Source organism: Sparus aurata, chromosome 7 (assembly GCF_900880675.1).
Source record: "Sparus aurata chromosome 7, fSpaAur1.1, whole genome shotgun sequence".
NCBI classification, from domain to species: Eukaryota; Metazoa; Chordata; class Actinopteri; order Spariformes; family Sparidae; genus Sparus; species Sparus aurata.
This window is the reverse complement of record NC_044193.1, coordinates 9,218,176-9,233,949: the sequence shown is the minus strand read 5'-3', so window position 1 is coordinate 9,233,949 and position 15,774 is coordinate 9,218,176. Positions and strand designations below refer to the sequence as shown.

At 41.5% G+C, this 15,774-nt stretch overlaps 1 protein-coding gene across 3 annotated transcripts in view; it reads left to right on the top strand.

Moving 5' to 3' along the window:
- scube3 (signal peptide, CUB domain, EGF-like 3) overlaps positions 1-15,774 on the top strand; it is an 88,839-nt gene that overhangs the window by 53,806 nt on the left and 19,259 nt on the right. Inside the window, exons 6-8 of one of the 3 annotated variants that reach the window (XM_030422264.1) lie at positions 516-632; positions 7,628-7,672; positions 13,691-13,807. In XM_030422264.1, the coding sequence (XP_030278124.1) occupies positions 516-632; positions 7,628-7,672; positions 13,691-13,807 (279 nt within the window). Of the gene's footprint in view, positions 1-515; positions 633-7,609; positions 7,673-13,690; positions 13,808-15,774 lie in introns of all 3 variants that reach the window. The other 2 variants (XM_030422263.1, XM_030422266.1) reach the window with 2 other exon arrangements.

Here is a 15,774-nt window from a genome sequence, read left to right as displayed (position 1 = left end):
GCAGGGTTGAACGCAATCTGATCTTCTTAAAATAGGATTAAGCCGTTGTATGTGAATTAAAGGGGAGACATGTTGGGCCTTGATGCAGGTATGCATTTACTGCCTCTCTAGTTGTCGGTTATTTTTTTCTCAATCAATAAAAAAGTTGTTGGTCTGCAAAAGTTTAGAAAAATGGTGAACCAGAAATTATTCATATTTCAGTAGCTGGAACAGTAACGTGGGCGTCTTTTCCTCAGTGTTAAAATATTGTGAGTTTGTTAATTCACTTATTTGGAGGAACTGCACTATGAAGCTGTGCCTACTGAGCACGTACTTGAACTGAATGGAGTTGAGCCTGCGATATAAACATCACAGTGTGTATAAGGAAGAGTGCGTGTTTTCCTGCGGGCATTCGTGTCATACCCTCATCTCTCTCTAACCTCATTTATTGCCTTCTCTCCACAGGCCAGAGATACTTTAAGATAAGAATGTATATCACCCTGTGCAGTTTATGTTAACTGTGTCCTCTTTGATAGTGACGTGTAACTATGGTAATGGGGGTTGCCAGCACATCTGCGAGGAGACGGACCACGGCCCCAAGTGTTCGTGCCACATGAAGTTCGTCCTGCACAGCGATGGAAAGACTTGTGTAGGTGAGTCATCTCACCCCGATACAACGACCAAGGGCAAGAAGTAATGGATTTTGAATGAGGAAATTTTAAAAGCACAAATGATAAACTCTGCATCCAATTTCCAACAGCAAATTTAATTAACTTTTGAAACGAGGTTTATGGCGATAAAATGCAATTTTAAGGATACTTGTTACAGTAAGCCTGAGCCCTCTCTCTCTCTTTTGATCTGTGACATACAAGGACAAAAGGCGACCACCTACTGTGCTTCCCCTTCTTCTTCTTCTTCTGCTGCTGCTGCTGCTGCTGCTGCTCCAGTAACCTCAGTCTTTGCATCTGCTTTGACCTCTCTTCCTCCTCCTCCTCCTCTTCAATGTACACTGTGCAACGGCTCTCCTTATTCTCTCTGTCTGTCAGCCATGCAGTCGGAATGCACACCTTCTATTAGGGGTCAATTCCTCTGCTGCTTCCCATTTGGGAATAACTCACACACCTGACCTAACCTTCCACTGGCATTTATCAGTGTTTGCCTCAGTTGACTTATGTTGAGTAAAAATCATTGAGCCACTCATGCATATTGAACCGTTCTGAAGGGCAGTTTCCTGTCCGATGGGACCTGCAGGTGTGGTAGAGTCGAGGCACAGGTCCTGATAAATGTGTGCAGATTGCGTTCTAATCGACCATCATAGAACATGAACAATAAAGGTGATTAGGTGTAGTATATTTTAGATATTTTATGCCCAATTTAGTGTCATTAATGGTTTCTCTGTACAGAGCAAACCCATTTGCGCCAATTTAATGTTGCACTTTGCGGTGTTAGTAATGGAAGCTTAAGTCAGTTGAGTCGGATGTATTTTCATTGTCAGGAAGACAAACATAGTAATAGAATTAAAAGCTACTCCTGCAGAGCAAACTGGCGAGGTGGTTGCTTGGTTTCAGTGGCTGTTAAGTTTGAGAGCTCGGTTTGAGTAGCGGCTGATTAGCTCAGTGTTTCTGGATCCCCTTTATTACCGCAGCCCTGATTAGAGCCAGACCTATGTCAAGGTCTGGTCAGCCAACCTGTCATTATTGCTGTACCCTGGTAGGCCAGGGGGACGCCACAGAGTTGGCCGCAACCAAATTATATGCCTTAGCTTGTTTTGTTCCCAAGGCAAGGCGAATGCACATTTGGTGTGCCAGATTAGGAAGCAGTCAGCCAGTTAAAATCTTTGATTTCCCCCTCAGAGTATGGGGTTTCAGAGGCGGAGGGAGTGCTGCTCTGTGGTCGACACGGGGACGCTCCATCTCCCAGATGCTCTATTAGTTAATAAAACCTCAATAAAACAAACAATCTGCCAAATGAACCACTAAAGGGGGAGTGAGTGACAAGAACACTGGAAGACCTTCAGTAAGGCCCCACCACTGTGCACCAGGAGTGTAACAGTGTACAGTTTCCACCACAAGAAAATATTCAAAAGAAATGCATGATGAAACTTCTGTTTTTTTATGTAACACTTTCAAAGCTGCAGGAGTGTGCACTGATAGGTCGAGTTGCTGTGCCAGGTTTAACCCTCGGAACCCCAAAACCTGCAGGCACGTTTGAAAGGCATGTTCTGTTTCTACAATCGCCAAAATTACACCATTTATCATAACCGGCAAAAATCTGAAAAGCAGAAATCATTGTAGGAATTTCTGACATTCCTTGAACAAACCATGTACTACAAAACACGTCTGTCAGGAAAAGCACACAAATCTAAGATTACAATTATCAAATAAATGCAGCCTGCAAATGTCTTTCTTTGTGATATACTGCACACAAGACATTTTTATTAATTCTCCTATACTTCTAGCCATGATTGTGCTGTTTCCATTGAGCTGCATGACTTATATATTGCTGTGGAAATGAGACCACAGTGAGCAAATAATGCCTGCTTGGGAAAAAAAACAGCTTGGAGTTCTGAGGGTTAAAGACAACAAATACTTCCTCCCTCTTGAAAAAAAAAACATATTGTTTTTTGATAAATATGACTTGTTACAAGATGCAGCAGCTACCTCTGCTTTGAAGAAAGAACATTCATTTTTCTTTCAAGGCTTAAAAACAAATGGTTTCTCTTGGAAGCACGATCCCATACTCTAATCCTGAATTAAGTTAAAATAGTATTAAATAACAGAAGCAAGATAACCACGAGTGTTGTATTGTTAAGCACCGCCTGCCACACATGTAGTTTTAATCACTTCACAGCGCGCCACGTTTGGAAATGGTATAGCAGCGATGAGTAGCATGTAGAGTGTATCCATAGCAACCACGCTTAGTGATGATATGCTCCTACTTAGTGTGACTGTTGATTTGGAGAAATGATTAATTGAATCTCTACGCACCTCATCCAAAAGGAACATGGCACCTGGTTACAAAACAGCTTCCGCCTCGTCAGCGGCTTTGTCGTTAGTCTGGTGGGCTCTTTCAGTATGCTGCAGCTTCACTGTTCAATCCATCTTGTGGGGTGTGTTCATATGCGTTCTGCCACATTTCCATTCATTTTGTGGTGTCTCTCCTCACCCAGGCTCGATCATGCATTCTGTAATAATACGCCACACGCTGCTCTGTTTGGAGGTGTCGGTTCTTTATGCTTCCTGTCTCGCCTCTGTTGATACCTCGCATCATAATGTAGGCGGGAAATACATTTTAGTGTCTGCAGGGCTTTTATGGATGCCACACATGGACTCTTCTCTCTCTCTCTCTCTCTCATTCTTAAACACAAGCGCGCACACACACAGACACACACTTTGCAGAGATATTTGGGTAACACTTTAAAGTAGCTATCATTAAAGGGTAACTCCAACAATTTAACATTTGAAAGTGTGTTTACAGGTCTTGAAGAGAACTACCGCATATGTGAAAAAAGTAGTATAAAGCCTTTTGTGGCTCCAGAGGAAGCTTCATGCAATCTGATAAATTCCCTTCAGTTATGTCACTCAGTGGCTAAATTGCATTGTGGGTAATGTAGGCAACAGTATTAAAGAATGTATGGAATAAAAAAAGTTTATATTTCTGGTTCTGCTGTATAGATTTTGATCATTTGTTTTAAATGAGTAATGAGTAATGAATAATGAGCCCAACAGTGTTATAGGAATGTAATGCTAGACCAGTCGTATACTGTTCAAAAGGTGGCCCCTACATTACCCACAATGCAACCGCACTGAGTGATTATATGCAGCTTCAACTGGAGCCACAAAATACTCTATACTTTTTCCACATACACAGAAGTATTTTTCCTGACCGGTAAACACACTTTAACGTGTAAAATTGGTGGTCACCTTTTGATGAAAAGCAAATCTATAATCAAATAAATGTAAGGGTTATTGGTTATCTCACTGTTAACAAACAATGAAATACTTTGTAAACAATTTATTATGCAGCTGTTGCTTCTGATGTTTATGATATTTAAAAATTAACGTAAGTGGTTGATAAATACTGTGTGGTTCATCTACAAACAATATTTGGGCGGCCATTATAAAGTTGTTTATAAACCTTTATGGTTGGTTAATAAATGGTTTATGAGGCATTTGTTTGTTAACAGTGAACTAACTATTAACTAAAGTTGCATTACTTCTTTACTATTCATTAATGATGGTTATTATATTACGGGTATTTTCAAACCTGGCCCATAGATTTACATGTTTTGGTCTGTAAATGATTCGTGCTTTAGAGTTTTAGAATCTGTCCAGTAGATCGCTTCAGCTGGTAGCAGCGCCACAGCTACAAAGACTGCAACGTAGCTGTCAAAGTTAAGTTCACTAAAAGTGCTTATTTTTGCCACTGACAGGTTGAGATTGTTATTTGTGGTTTCTTACACAGTTACAGAAACACTTCCCACAGAGATGAACCTTTTTTGTGAAATAACGAGATCCTTTTTGTTAGAAGAAACATAATTCTCACTCTGAAATCTGGTGAGGTGAGCGGTTGCAGTTGTTGCCTAATCGCAATTGTTAAAATAACTTGGATTGCCAGCCATAAATTATTTCTAGTAGCCCCTCTAAGAAAACTCCAAACTATTCTCTCCAACTCTTTCCACTGTCGCCGTAACAACTCACATCTCTTGACATTTCAGAGCAAGACCTCTTCTTGAATGAGGCTTGTATTTCTTATGTTTCTTGTGTTTTTACAAAAAAAAGGATCTTATTATTTAACTAAAAGGTCTCTCGCTGTGGGAACTGTTACCTTCATTTTGACACTAAGAATAACAATCTCTGCCTGTCAGTAGCAAAAAACTTTTGGTCCAGTTTCCCAGAAGGATTACGTTGCGGCCATGGCAGCTGTGCTTGGCTGCCAGCTGAGGTGATCTACAGGTCCGATTCTAAAAACTTAATTGGGCCCAGGTTTGAAAATACCAAAATTCCCCTTTAAAGTAAAATTATTGACTATAACAGTCCTAAAACAATCAGTTTTTTGTGCTTAAATGTCTCTGTATCAAGTAAGTTCAGAAATCTGAAAGGAGCAGCCATCATGTGGAAGCATTCACACTGTTAGCACAGCAAATCATAAACATTAACAAATAGCAGGCAGATGCAGACTTGCTCAGGAGTTCAATCATCTGAAGAGTTGGCCGCACTATGCCAGACACACACACACACACACACGCACGCACACACAGAAAGAGAGCGAAAGATGCATTATATAATACAAACAGAAAGCTACACAAACAACCACACAAACATATCCTGCATGCATGCATCACATGCATGTAAACACACGTAGTCTCCATGCATATGCGCATAACGTAAACACTGTGCTCTCATTTCGGGGTGGTCTGTGCATTCATTCATGCTGGTGTGTTCAGATGTGTCTGTCCTCTTAACTGCTGAGAAGCATTTTTCCTGGATGCTGCATGTTGGGACTGGGACACGTTGGTTGAGCTGTGGCAGTGAACTGTGCATGCTTTGTGGTGTTGGTAACCTGTGACTGTCAGAGTTGAGCAACTGCTTACGTATCTGGCACCGCAGAAGCTCTCCTGCCCCCTGAATGACAGAATGACCAATTCAGAGGCTACATGCTTTATTTTTCTGAGATTGGAAGTGATTTTTATTCCGAAACAATGTTCTTGTAATGCATGGGTAAACTCTGCAGTCCTTCCTGCTATTCTAAAAAAAGACCCTTTTACCTTTTTCCATTTTGTCGATGTGCTTTAAGGCCCAATCCATTATCCCAGCTGTGTCATGGGTGAGTGTACATGGTATGCATACAATACGTGGGCCATGTAGTTTAATATAAATTTGGCTCGTAACATTTGCCGAATTAAAAGCAAATAATTTCAAAGTCGCAATTTTGACATAATTTATAGTCAAAAACAAAAATAGATGAATGTTTTCTCAAACTGTTTTTAGTGGCAGCACATAAATTGTACAGCTGGGCCACTGACAGTGCTTAGAGACTTGGCCTAACAGCCTAACAACATTAATTCCGAAATGATCTGACCATAAAAGACACCATAAAGCTCCGACATGAGTCTGGCTGTCCCTGTCTTCCAGCTTGCAGCACTAACCACCGCTCGCTCTGTCTGTCAAGGCTCGCAGCGCTCATACTAACGAACAAAAGCCTCATCTCATACGCAAGACAATAAAACTGCACTTTGTCTGCACTGTGTGGAATATTTACTCGCATGACTGCATGTTTTGAGGTACACTTTTGCCTTGAGATGTCACTCTTGTCATTTTAGATGAAGAGGACCTGTCATCATCAGTTTGTTGTTAGGTTTTTGGAAAATTAGTCACTGCTGTGTGCTCAGTTGTTTACAGTAAGAGGCTGTCTTTTCTTTTGCAACCACATCATTTCATCCTCTCATGTCATTATCCCCTTCCTGAGGGCATCGATGGACATTCATGATTTGTTCAGTTCAAGAGAGACAATCCACTCTCTTCGACGTTATTCTTAGCTCCATGAATTATGGGCACAACCTCCTGTCATTCCTTTCACTAAACTGATGTGTGTGAGGGTTAGTCTTTTGCTACATGCATTTTCCTATGTTGTTGCTTTCTTGGGGAACTGAATGATTTGAACGCAGCATGTCACACCACAAACACCTTGTACTGCCGAGAGATGGAAAGACAACTGGAACAAGCGGCCTCAGATAGCTGTAACAAACATGAATGTATCATAGGGTACCGATGAGCCTTGTGTCCAGTTTTGCTTAATAGCTGACACCCAATCCTTCTTTTTTAGTTTCCTTGCCCATAACCAGGAAGTAAGCCCTGAAGCTAGAACACACTAGATCACAGCTCACTATCTAGCTCTGTAGAAATCAGCGGGTTTCGTTGAGTGTAATACACTTTATTTCCTGCATTCTGGTGAATGTTGGTTCACCAATTTGTGCCTTTTTGCATCAATTTATGGTGGAAAAGTCTCTAATAATGTAAAGGAAAAGACTTTTACCTAATATCAGAGCCCACCTTCTTTCTCTTTATGCTTCTTCCTTTGAAAATGTTATGGTAGTTTGCATTCCTTGCTTTTAAAGGTGCATGCTGATACCAGGCACTTTACTGGAAGAGTTGTTGCATCTTTAAAGGCAGGGAATGGAAATACACGTGTGCCAAATATTGAGGGGTAAAAGCGTTGCGCCTGGCTGTCGCTATGGGAGTACCGATAAGCCTCAGAGCTTTTCAGATTTCTCATTGATTCACCATCGTAGCAACAGAATCAATAAAATATTCCGCTATGAAAGGCCCCTCATTCAGGTTGTCCTCCCATCTCTTGGTAAGTCGAAAGCTGAAGCATAATCACATTATTCTGTTTAAAGTGTGACAGGCTGTGTTCTCACATCATTTAATTCCAAAAGTTCTCTTGAAAAAGAAAAAGCGACACCTGGAAGTTGTGCCCATGATGCATTCAAGGTATCAAGGAGATTTAAGAATAAGGTGTGATTAGTTCTTTGTCACATGCTCATGATTTACATAACATGCAAGATGCTGCGTGGTTCAAGTGTACAGAGAACTAAAGTGGTGTTTTTACAATGTCTGCGTGTGTGTGGGTGTGCGTGTGCATGCAGGGGAGAGGAGTGTCCAGCCCCCGGCCCCACAGCTGTTCCCCAATGGTAAATATGTGCTCCTCTGACTCCTCTCTCTGGGGGTCTGCGGGTGTGGGAAGTAGAGGAAGCTAACCTAGCAGACACTGATCAGGCCCATCCCCTCCCCACAGGGGCACCATCCTTCTGACCCTTGACCTCTGACCCCCTCACTCCACCTTCCTCTTCCTTCTGTGAATGCTCTCTCAATAACAAACGCTGCCCATGTCAAACCGCACCTTTTCAAAACACAGCTGCAAACAAGGAGCCTCTGAACATTATATAAAGATTTTTACTGTATTTGATGCTGTTACGTCATCTTGATATAACTAGCTACATTTACTCTTGTATGGTATTTAGGTACAGCCTTGAATGGGGCTGCAGGTAACGTTTGTTGATTGATTGATGACACAGTTAATCATTTAGTCTATATGTTGTGAAAAATGTATATTACTTATTCCCAGAGTTCAAAGCGAAGTCTTCGATTTACTTATTTAGTCCAACTTCTCAACTGCAGTTTGAATGATCTGCCAGTAGTCATCAGAAATGCAGAACACCATCAGGTTAAGAGACCAAAGTCTTTGGTTTTATTTGTGTTTTGATACGACTGAAAGAAGTGAAATTATGCTTGCATTGTTTCAAACACACGGCCGCGGTGTTCCTAAACTCCATCATCACGGCCTATTAGCTTTGCCGAGGGAGCCAATAATGTGTCCATGAGTCAGCGCTGCTTCATACAAGAGATAAAACAGAGTCCCTCTAAACTTGGCTTTTCGTGCACTTGTAATCATGTGTCCTAAAATGGTCAAAATAATCAATTGATAACGTTAGTTCGGTCCAGTTTCTTCTTCTATTTCGGGGCAAAAGTAATTTGTTTCGCTACATTTGCGGTAAGATGAATGATGGAGCACATATGAGGCGAACAAGCGTCGAAACTTTTTTGCGTTTTCATTATCACCGAGGCTATTAAGTTCAATTTTCGAGATGAGTTGTGTTTTAATAGATATGTTGAAGATGCCAGGAAAAATAAACTCATAAATCTGCGAGGATGCATCAAACATTGATACATCAAAGAGGTTTACGATTTAATTACACCATGTAGAGGAGGAGGCTTGCTCTCAGAGGAGTAGCATGTTCAAGGTAAGAAGCAGAACAATAGTGTTTTAAGTTACTAGTTGTTACGACTGTATGCACACCGAGTTTCCCACATGCTACAATACAACAAGTCTGACCTATTTTAGGATTTTGTGTCCTAGTTTCTTTTTTTTTTTTTTCTTTTCTCAGAAGTAGAAACATTAGGAGCAAGTGAAATAATTTGCATCCTCCTTCATCAGTTTTTTTCCCCCACTGATTTCCTGTAGTACTGTACCACACTGAAACTAGCCAGATGGTTGCACCTCGAGGGAACATTAACAAACCGATCCAAATGTTTTTTATTTTTCACATCATGTGCTTTAAGTTATTGAGAGAGCATTCACCTCTGAGCTTTAGTCTGGCTTTTGTCTGATAACAACTGAACCTTCGGAGTAACTTTTGCTCCAGCTGCATGTTTGCTGTTTGGTCAAGAAAAACACAGCATTTTCTCTCTTTAAAAACCTATTCCCAGGGATCAGGGAAACTCTGCCTTCTCCTTGTGAATTCTGTCCACTCACTCACCCGTTGACATATTTCGTTTGCGGTCATCATAAATGGCTGATGACAAGCGGCAGTGAGGTTGCTTGTCAACAGTAGTGATCTAAGTGGAGAAGCGGTGCAGCTACAAAATCCTGTGGCTACCGTTAAAAGATTATGAACACAGTCTGAACCTCTCTGTATGAAACGAATACGGTCGAGGCTCAGCGTTTGACCAAACACCCCGACACATCACGTCGGAGACTATTTACAAAAGTCTGCCCACTGTCGCTGTAATTGCCGGTCCCGACCCGGTGCGCCGTAGAAGTGGCTGGTGTGCATCCAAAGCACACAAACCCACACACATACCGGAGTGTGTGCCTCAGCCCTGTCTTCACAAAACCATAATGTCAGAAATATTTCTTTGCTCTCTTAACACATGATCATTACAGTTTGGTGAGATGGCTGCCTGACTAAGCGTTTTGGAGGCATGTCCTGACACTGTCTTATCGTCTCGTCTGCCAACTGTCTCTGCTCACACTTTGCAATTATGGGAAGCCACAGTGCTGCACTCTCGAGCCTGGGTTGGGACCGGCGTATTAGCTGGAAGCCCCCCCCCCCCCCCTCCTCCTCCTCCTCCTCCTCCTCCTCCTCCTCCTCCTCCCCTCTCATTCTCTGCCCGATACTCCATCATGAGCTATCATTCTCCTGTGAAGGATCAAAGGTAGCGTCTCTGTGTTTTGCCAAGCAAAGAGATTAAACAAAATAATGGAAACACCTGAGACCACAAAAATATATCACCTCGGAAATATGTTAAAGTAAGTAACATATAAGATATACAGTGACGGATGATTTTCCTCTGCACATGACATACAAATATCGCCAACAACAAGCAGAGATGGTGTTTTTTCTTACCTGAAACTTTCAGCTACCTGGCGATCTCCAGCCAGCCAGCTGACATTTTACTTGTGGTAAATGTCAAAAAAGTCTAAATTGACCTTGCAAGATTATGAATAGGCCCTAATGAGTGTTCATTAATATTATCACATGTGGCTACTCTGCAGTGGGCAATTTATCCTTATTATGTGCTCAGCATTTCCAAAACAATGTTACAATTGGTGCAAATGTTTAAATATATGTTCTTTTTTTAACCAACAAAACACCAAACTGAACACTTCAGAGGTGAAGGAAGCATCAACCGGCATGTGTAGGCCTGCTGTCAAATACGGCTGCAATACAGAACTATGTGCAGGCGACTTGAATCCTCCCTGTGTTTGCGAAAATGACTGAAATATCAAAAAGTACAAATAAAACATATAGCAGCGGCCAGGCTTTAGAAACAGTAAAAGTTAAAAGGTCCATTTCAGTGTGAGCTAATGCTCCTGTTTTTTTTTCTTTCTTCTGCCACTTGCAGAATTCAAACGTCAGCTCCGAGCATGAAGCACAACGTTATCAGTTCAGGGTCATTCACTTCACTGACGAAATCACAACTTGCTAGAAGAGATCCTAGTATGTGTGTCGGCTACGCTTTTTTTTTTTTTTTTTTTTTTTTACAATCGATGAATGTAAGCATTTCTCTTGGTCTACAGCGGCGTGTTTAAAAATAACCATCATCATTCATTTTCATGTCGTGTTTTGTCAAAGTCACAGGGAGCTGCTGCAGAGGAGCAACAGAGCCACATGCGGCTCCAGAGCTGCAGGTTGATGAGCCCCAGTATATAGACTATATTTACATGGTGGTCATTTTCCTCTGAAATCACACTCAGGGTGGAAAACCTCAAATGAGTCCACTACTGCGTTCCAGATTGTAAGTCCTGAGTTAAAATTGTTATCATTCAACTGCTTCCTGATTCATCAGTAACAGAAAAGACAATGGAGAGTGAAAAAAAGAGGGACATCAGGCCATATTTCAAGGGTAAACATGATTGATAACCAGTTAGCTTTTGTTAGACAACAGCTCACTTTAGAATTGAGCTGCTTCATAGCTAACAGTACTGTTAAATAGTGTTCTTAAATATCAACTCACACCTTAGAAACATTTATTCAGACCTAGAAGTGAAGCACTCAGGATGTAATCAAACATACTGTGAGCGTGAAGTGGTTGAATGCTAACATCAGCTAATGGGTTACTATATATGTTATTTTACAGTAGAGCTTGACATCAGAGGAAAATGGCCACCTTGTCAGTGTGATCTATTGTATAGATGGCAAGTAACTTCAATTTTCGTTCCTTGTTAATGGAACGGTAGTTGCATGGACTGTCGCTCGCTTTTAACATGAGCGACAGGAATGAAAATAGAAACGGGGCATCAGGCTCAAATTGGCGTGCCGCATTGCGCTGAACAGCACTGACAGTTGGGATTCTCCAGTAGGAAACAACGAAGTCAAGTTAATTTTGTTGCAGACGCTTACTCGTGTCACATTCAGTTAGGACAGGGTGTTAGCTGCCACAGTGTGCTCAGTTTGGAATTATGGGGTACTAAGTAAATACCAAAATGTAAAGTAGAGAGTAACAGGAAGACTCATTATTAAGTCTTCTTCTTCTTCTTTTAATCATTGTTTTAGGATTGACCAGAAAATCGAGTTACAATCTGCAAAACAAAACACGCACAACAATAAAACTCATTAATTCCTCAAAGTGACTCAGTAATTTAAAGAAAATCTAAGTTATCTGCCATTCGCTACATGAGCCAACACAACACTGGTCAAACCAGACCAAGTAAGTGAACTGATTCTAACAAATGTGTTGTAATGATTATAAATGAAATCAATCAATCGTGATATAGAATATTTCTTCTTTTAAAAGTAACACGCCCTCAGTTAAAACCAACAAACAAACTGCTTAGATTCATAATTTTAGGGTGGAAATGTGTGACAACTATAATTGATTTTGTCATTTTAAAAGTAATAATCTTCAAGAAAGAAAGAGAAGCAGCGTTCACAAGTTGAAACAAACCAGGAAAGAAAATCGAAGGATATAAAGCGGGTTAGTAATACTGTCAGTACTCAGACAGCACACTTTTATAGCTGTGTTTGCAAAGCTGACTTATTGTTTTTAGTCCCTGTATTATTCAGCCCCCTGTGTTTTAATATGTACCTGAAATTTGTCCTGGAATATTAATGCATCATGTTCTGCCTTCAGCAACAACATTCACTGAACTGTTTTAAGCTGTTGTCAATGAAACAGCTATAAAAACGAAAAATTACATCAGTGTAAGCACCTGTTTTGCTTTGATACATAATTCCAGTCTACAGTTGAGTTTTTATTTGGAGAAAGAGCTTCGGAGAGCTTCATTATAGCTGCTGCAGGCGGTGCAGTTTTAGATTTAAGTGAAGAGGATTAGGTGTTTCCCCAAAGGGATCCTCATTCTCTCTAAAAAAAAAAAAAAAAAACAGTGCGGCTGCATTCCCTCTTTAGTGCCACGTGTGAGCTGCCGTCGCCTTGCCCGTGTGAAGTCTTCGACCAGCCCAGCTGTGTTGGCTCTCCTTTAGAAGAGCTGCTAGCCAACTTCCTACAGCCCATTAAAGAGAAGTGATGAGCTGTGTGGATGACCAGTTGCCTTAAAGCAAGCTAAAGGGATTGTTCCAGGTTACAAAAGTGTTTTGTTTTTTTTGTTTTTTTTGTTCTCAAGTGTGTAAGGTTTTCTATAAAACTGCCAGGAACTATTAAGGCAGACAGCCCTTATGTGAGAACACATTTCTCCCGTCCTGTTGCTTAAAATGAAAGTCTCAGGGAAATTTGTCACTGTCTCGAGAAGAGACCTCCGTTATCCTGTGCTGACCGACTACCTCCCCTTTTTTCAAATCAGCCTGGCCAACACAGGGGCCAGGTTGCTGAAATTGCTTTTTTATCCCCCGAAATGCCTGGAAGGTTTTGTCACAACCGGGAAAAAGTGGTGGTTTTGTTCGAAAATCTGTCTGGAAGTCAAACCCCTGCCCTCGTGATGGAGGGGAGACAGATGCCCTGCAGTACAAAAGGACAATTCACCTTGACCAAAGAGAAGCAAACATGCGGCGATTACAAACTTTTGCGAGCGCGCACACACGGAGGTAAAAACATGTGAAACCCTATTTTTGGCTGTGTTGATTTTAACATTTCCTAACGACTGTCTCCTTTCATTATTCACAAGCATCTCCGCAACTCCCTCACTTTTAATCTCATCCAGCTGCTGCATTTATAACTGTTCTCTATTTTTGTTTCCTCTCCATCGCTGTGTACTTCTGAGGACCTGAAAGGGCGTTCTGCTTCATGTTTCCTGACTCAAAATGAATGCTGAATATAATAGTGTGCCTTCTCCATTTTTTTTTTCTTTTTTTTACTACAACACCAGTATGCATGTATGCTGTTATGATGGGGGAGAAATAAGTAGGTCAAGACAGCAGCGACGGTGTACTTTTCCACGGGGATTGTCTGACTGTGTGCTTGTTCCCCTGCAGAGACCTGTGCAGTGAACAATGGTGGCTGTGATAGCACATGTCATGATTCAGTGACAGGAGTCCGCTGCAGCTGTCCTGTTGGCTTCACTCTGCAGCCGGACCGCAAGACCTGCAAAGGTAAAGCATCGCCACTCAAACTGCAGCTGTCACCATATTAATCCTCCGCCTGTCGTCCTGCCAGGCACGCTGGAGCTTCTGCCTCCACCTGGAGCTCACGGGAATTATTGTCAAGCAATTTACACCATTCGCACCCTCCCTGTTAGAACCATATCCTACCTGCGAGTTGGATTTTTTTGTTGCGCTTTTTAGACTACACTATTATTGTTTTACACCCACATGTCTCCATCCTCACTGGTGCCACCAATCTCACACGACTTTCTGCTTTCCAGCTGCATATTTTAAGCACTATTTTGTCATTCCACCAGTTGTTGTTTTTTTTTTGACAGTTTTTCCATTACATTACCATCATCCCCCTTTCTGAGTTTTGGCAGAAGCATTCTCAATTTCGAGCAACCTGACTACTGCGGCGAGTTATCTATGTCTTATAACGTAAATCCCAAACTTTTGCGTAAAACTAGAATTTAATCAGGAGACGTAGGAAACAAAGGCGCTGCTGACGGTCTTAATAAACGACTTTGGAGAGAATGAGCACAATCTGTGTTTCCAGAAAAGCGAGGATGGAAATCTGTCAGCCTGCTACGGCTCGTAATGTTACACTTACAAGTCTGATAAAAGTACATTGGCTTCTATTAGTTTGGTTTTGAGCGGAAACAAGAGGAAAACAAACCCAGGCAGTTCTGGCACAAGAAGACAGGGGCTCGCTGCAGGCCAGGCACTTCAGAAGAGCGGAGACAAAGATGGAGCAAGGAGGGGATTATTTTATTCCGTTTCTGATGTATTTATTTCAACCAGATGATGAAGACTCCCTTAAGAGACAGACGCCTCATTTGTGACGATGATTCAGAATTGAACAGAGATTGCCAAACTTGCCAAGGCAGAGCACCATCAAAAAAGCAGGGATGAGCCCATGATATATCGATTGGGTATTGGCTGCAGAATTAAAGAGTAGAGTAATCGGAGGGAGATGGACACTGATGATTAAGAGGCTGTACTGCCAGGAGGCTGTACTGTGCGAGAGCTGCATCCCATTACAGCCACACGCAAACTGATTTTAGCCCTTCTGAGGGCCAGTCAGGAAATCCCTAAAGCTCATTTCCAGTTTCTACAGGACCGTCATGGCCGTCATATTTTGAATAGTTCTGCACTGTTAGCTTAACTGCCTTCGTTCTTTTATCTCCACCTCGCTGTTCAGATTTAAGAACTTTGTATTCAAGTCAAGTAAAAAAATGATTTAAATAGCCCCAAATCACAAATCACTTTGCCACAGGGGGCTTTACAATCTGTACAGTGCACCACACCCTCTGTTCTTAGACCCTACGTTTGAGTGAGGGAAAAATTCCTGAAAAAAAAACAACGTTTTAACGAGGAGAAGAATGGAAGAAACTTTAGGAAGACCCACAAACTGTAGGAAGGGTCCCTCCCTCAGGACGGACAGACATGCAGTAGAGCCCCATGTGTAAAAATTACAATGACAAAATGTATAATGCAGTAGGTCGTTAGATATATTTGAAGAGATAAATCTGCTCTAATCAATATGGATTTCATTGTCCTACTTTTATATGGTATGTCATTGTTTATCTGTGCTTTGCTGCAGGCTGAATTTTCCTCATTGGGACAAAAAAGAACTGAGCTGAAAACGATTTCCTGTATGTTTGAAAGGCATCACACATAGTGATCAACCTCCAGAGAGTTAGGACCCAACTCTGCCGTTTACCTCGGCTCTACGAAGTGTTTCAGCGTCTTCAGTGTTTTGGTTTTCTCGCCCAAAACCTTATTAATTTCAGTCTTTCCACTGTCATCACTGCTGCTTCCAGATAAAAAAAAATGTGGGTTATCTATGTTCTACATCTCATCCAAATTGTTTTCTCTCCTTACTATATGACTTCAGAACAAAAAAGTTTCTGCCAGGATGACCTAAAGTTACTTACCCCTTATTCTGGCGGGGGCATTAATTTTTCCATTTG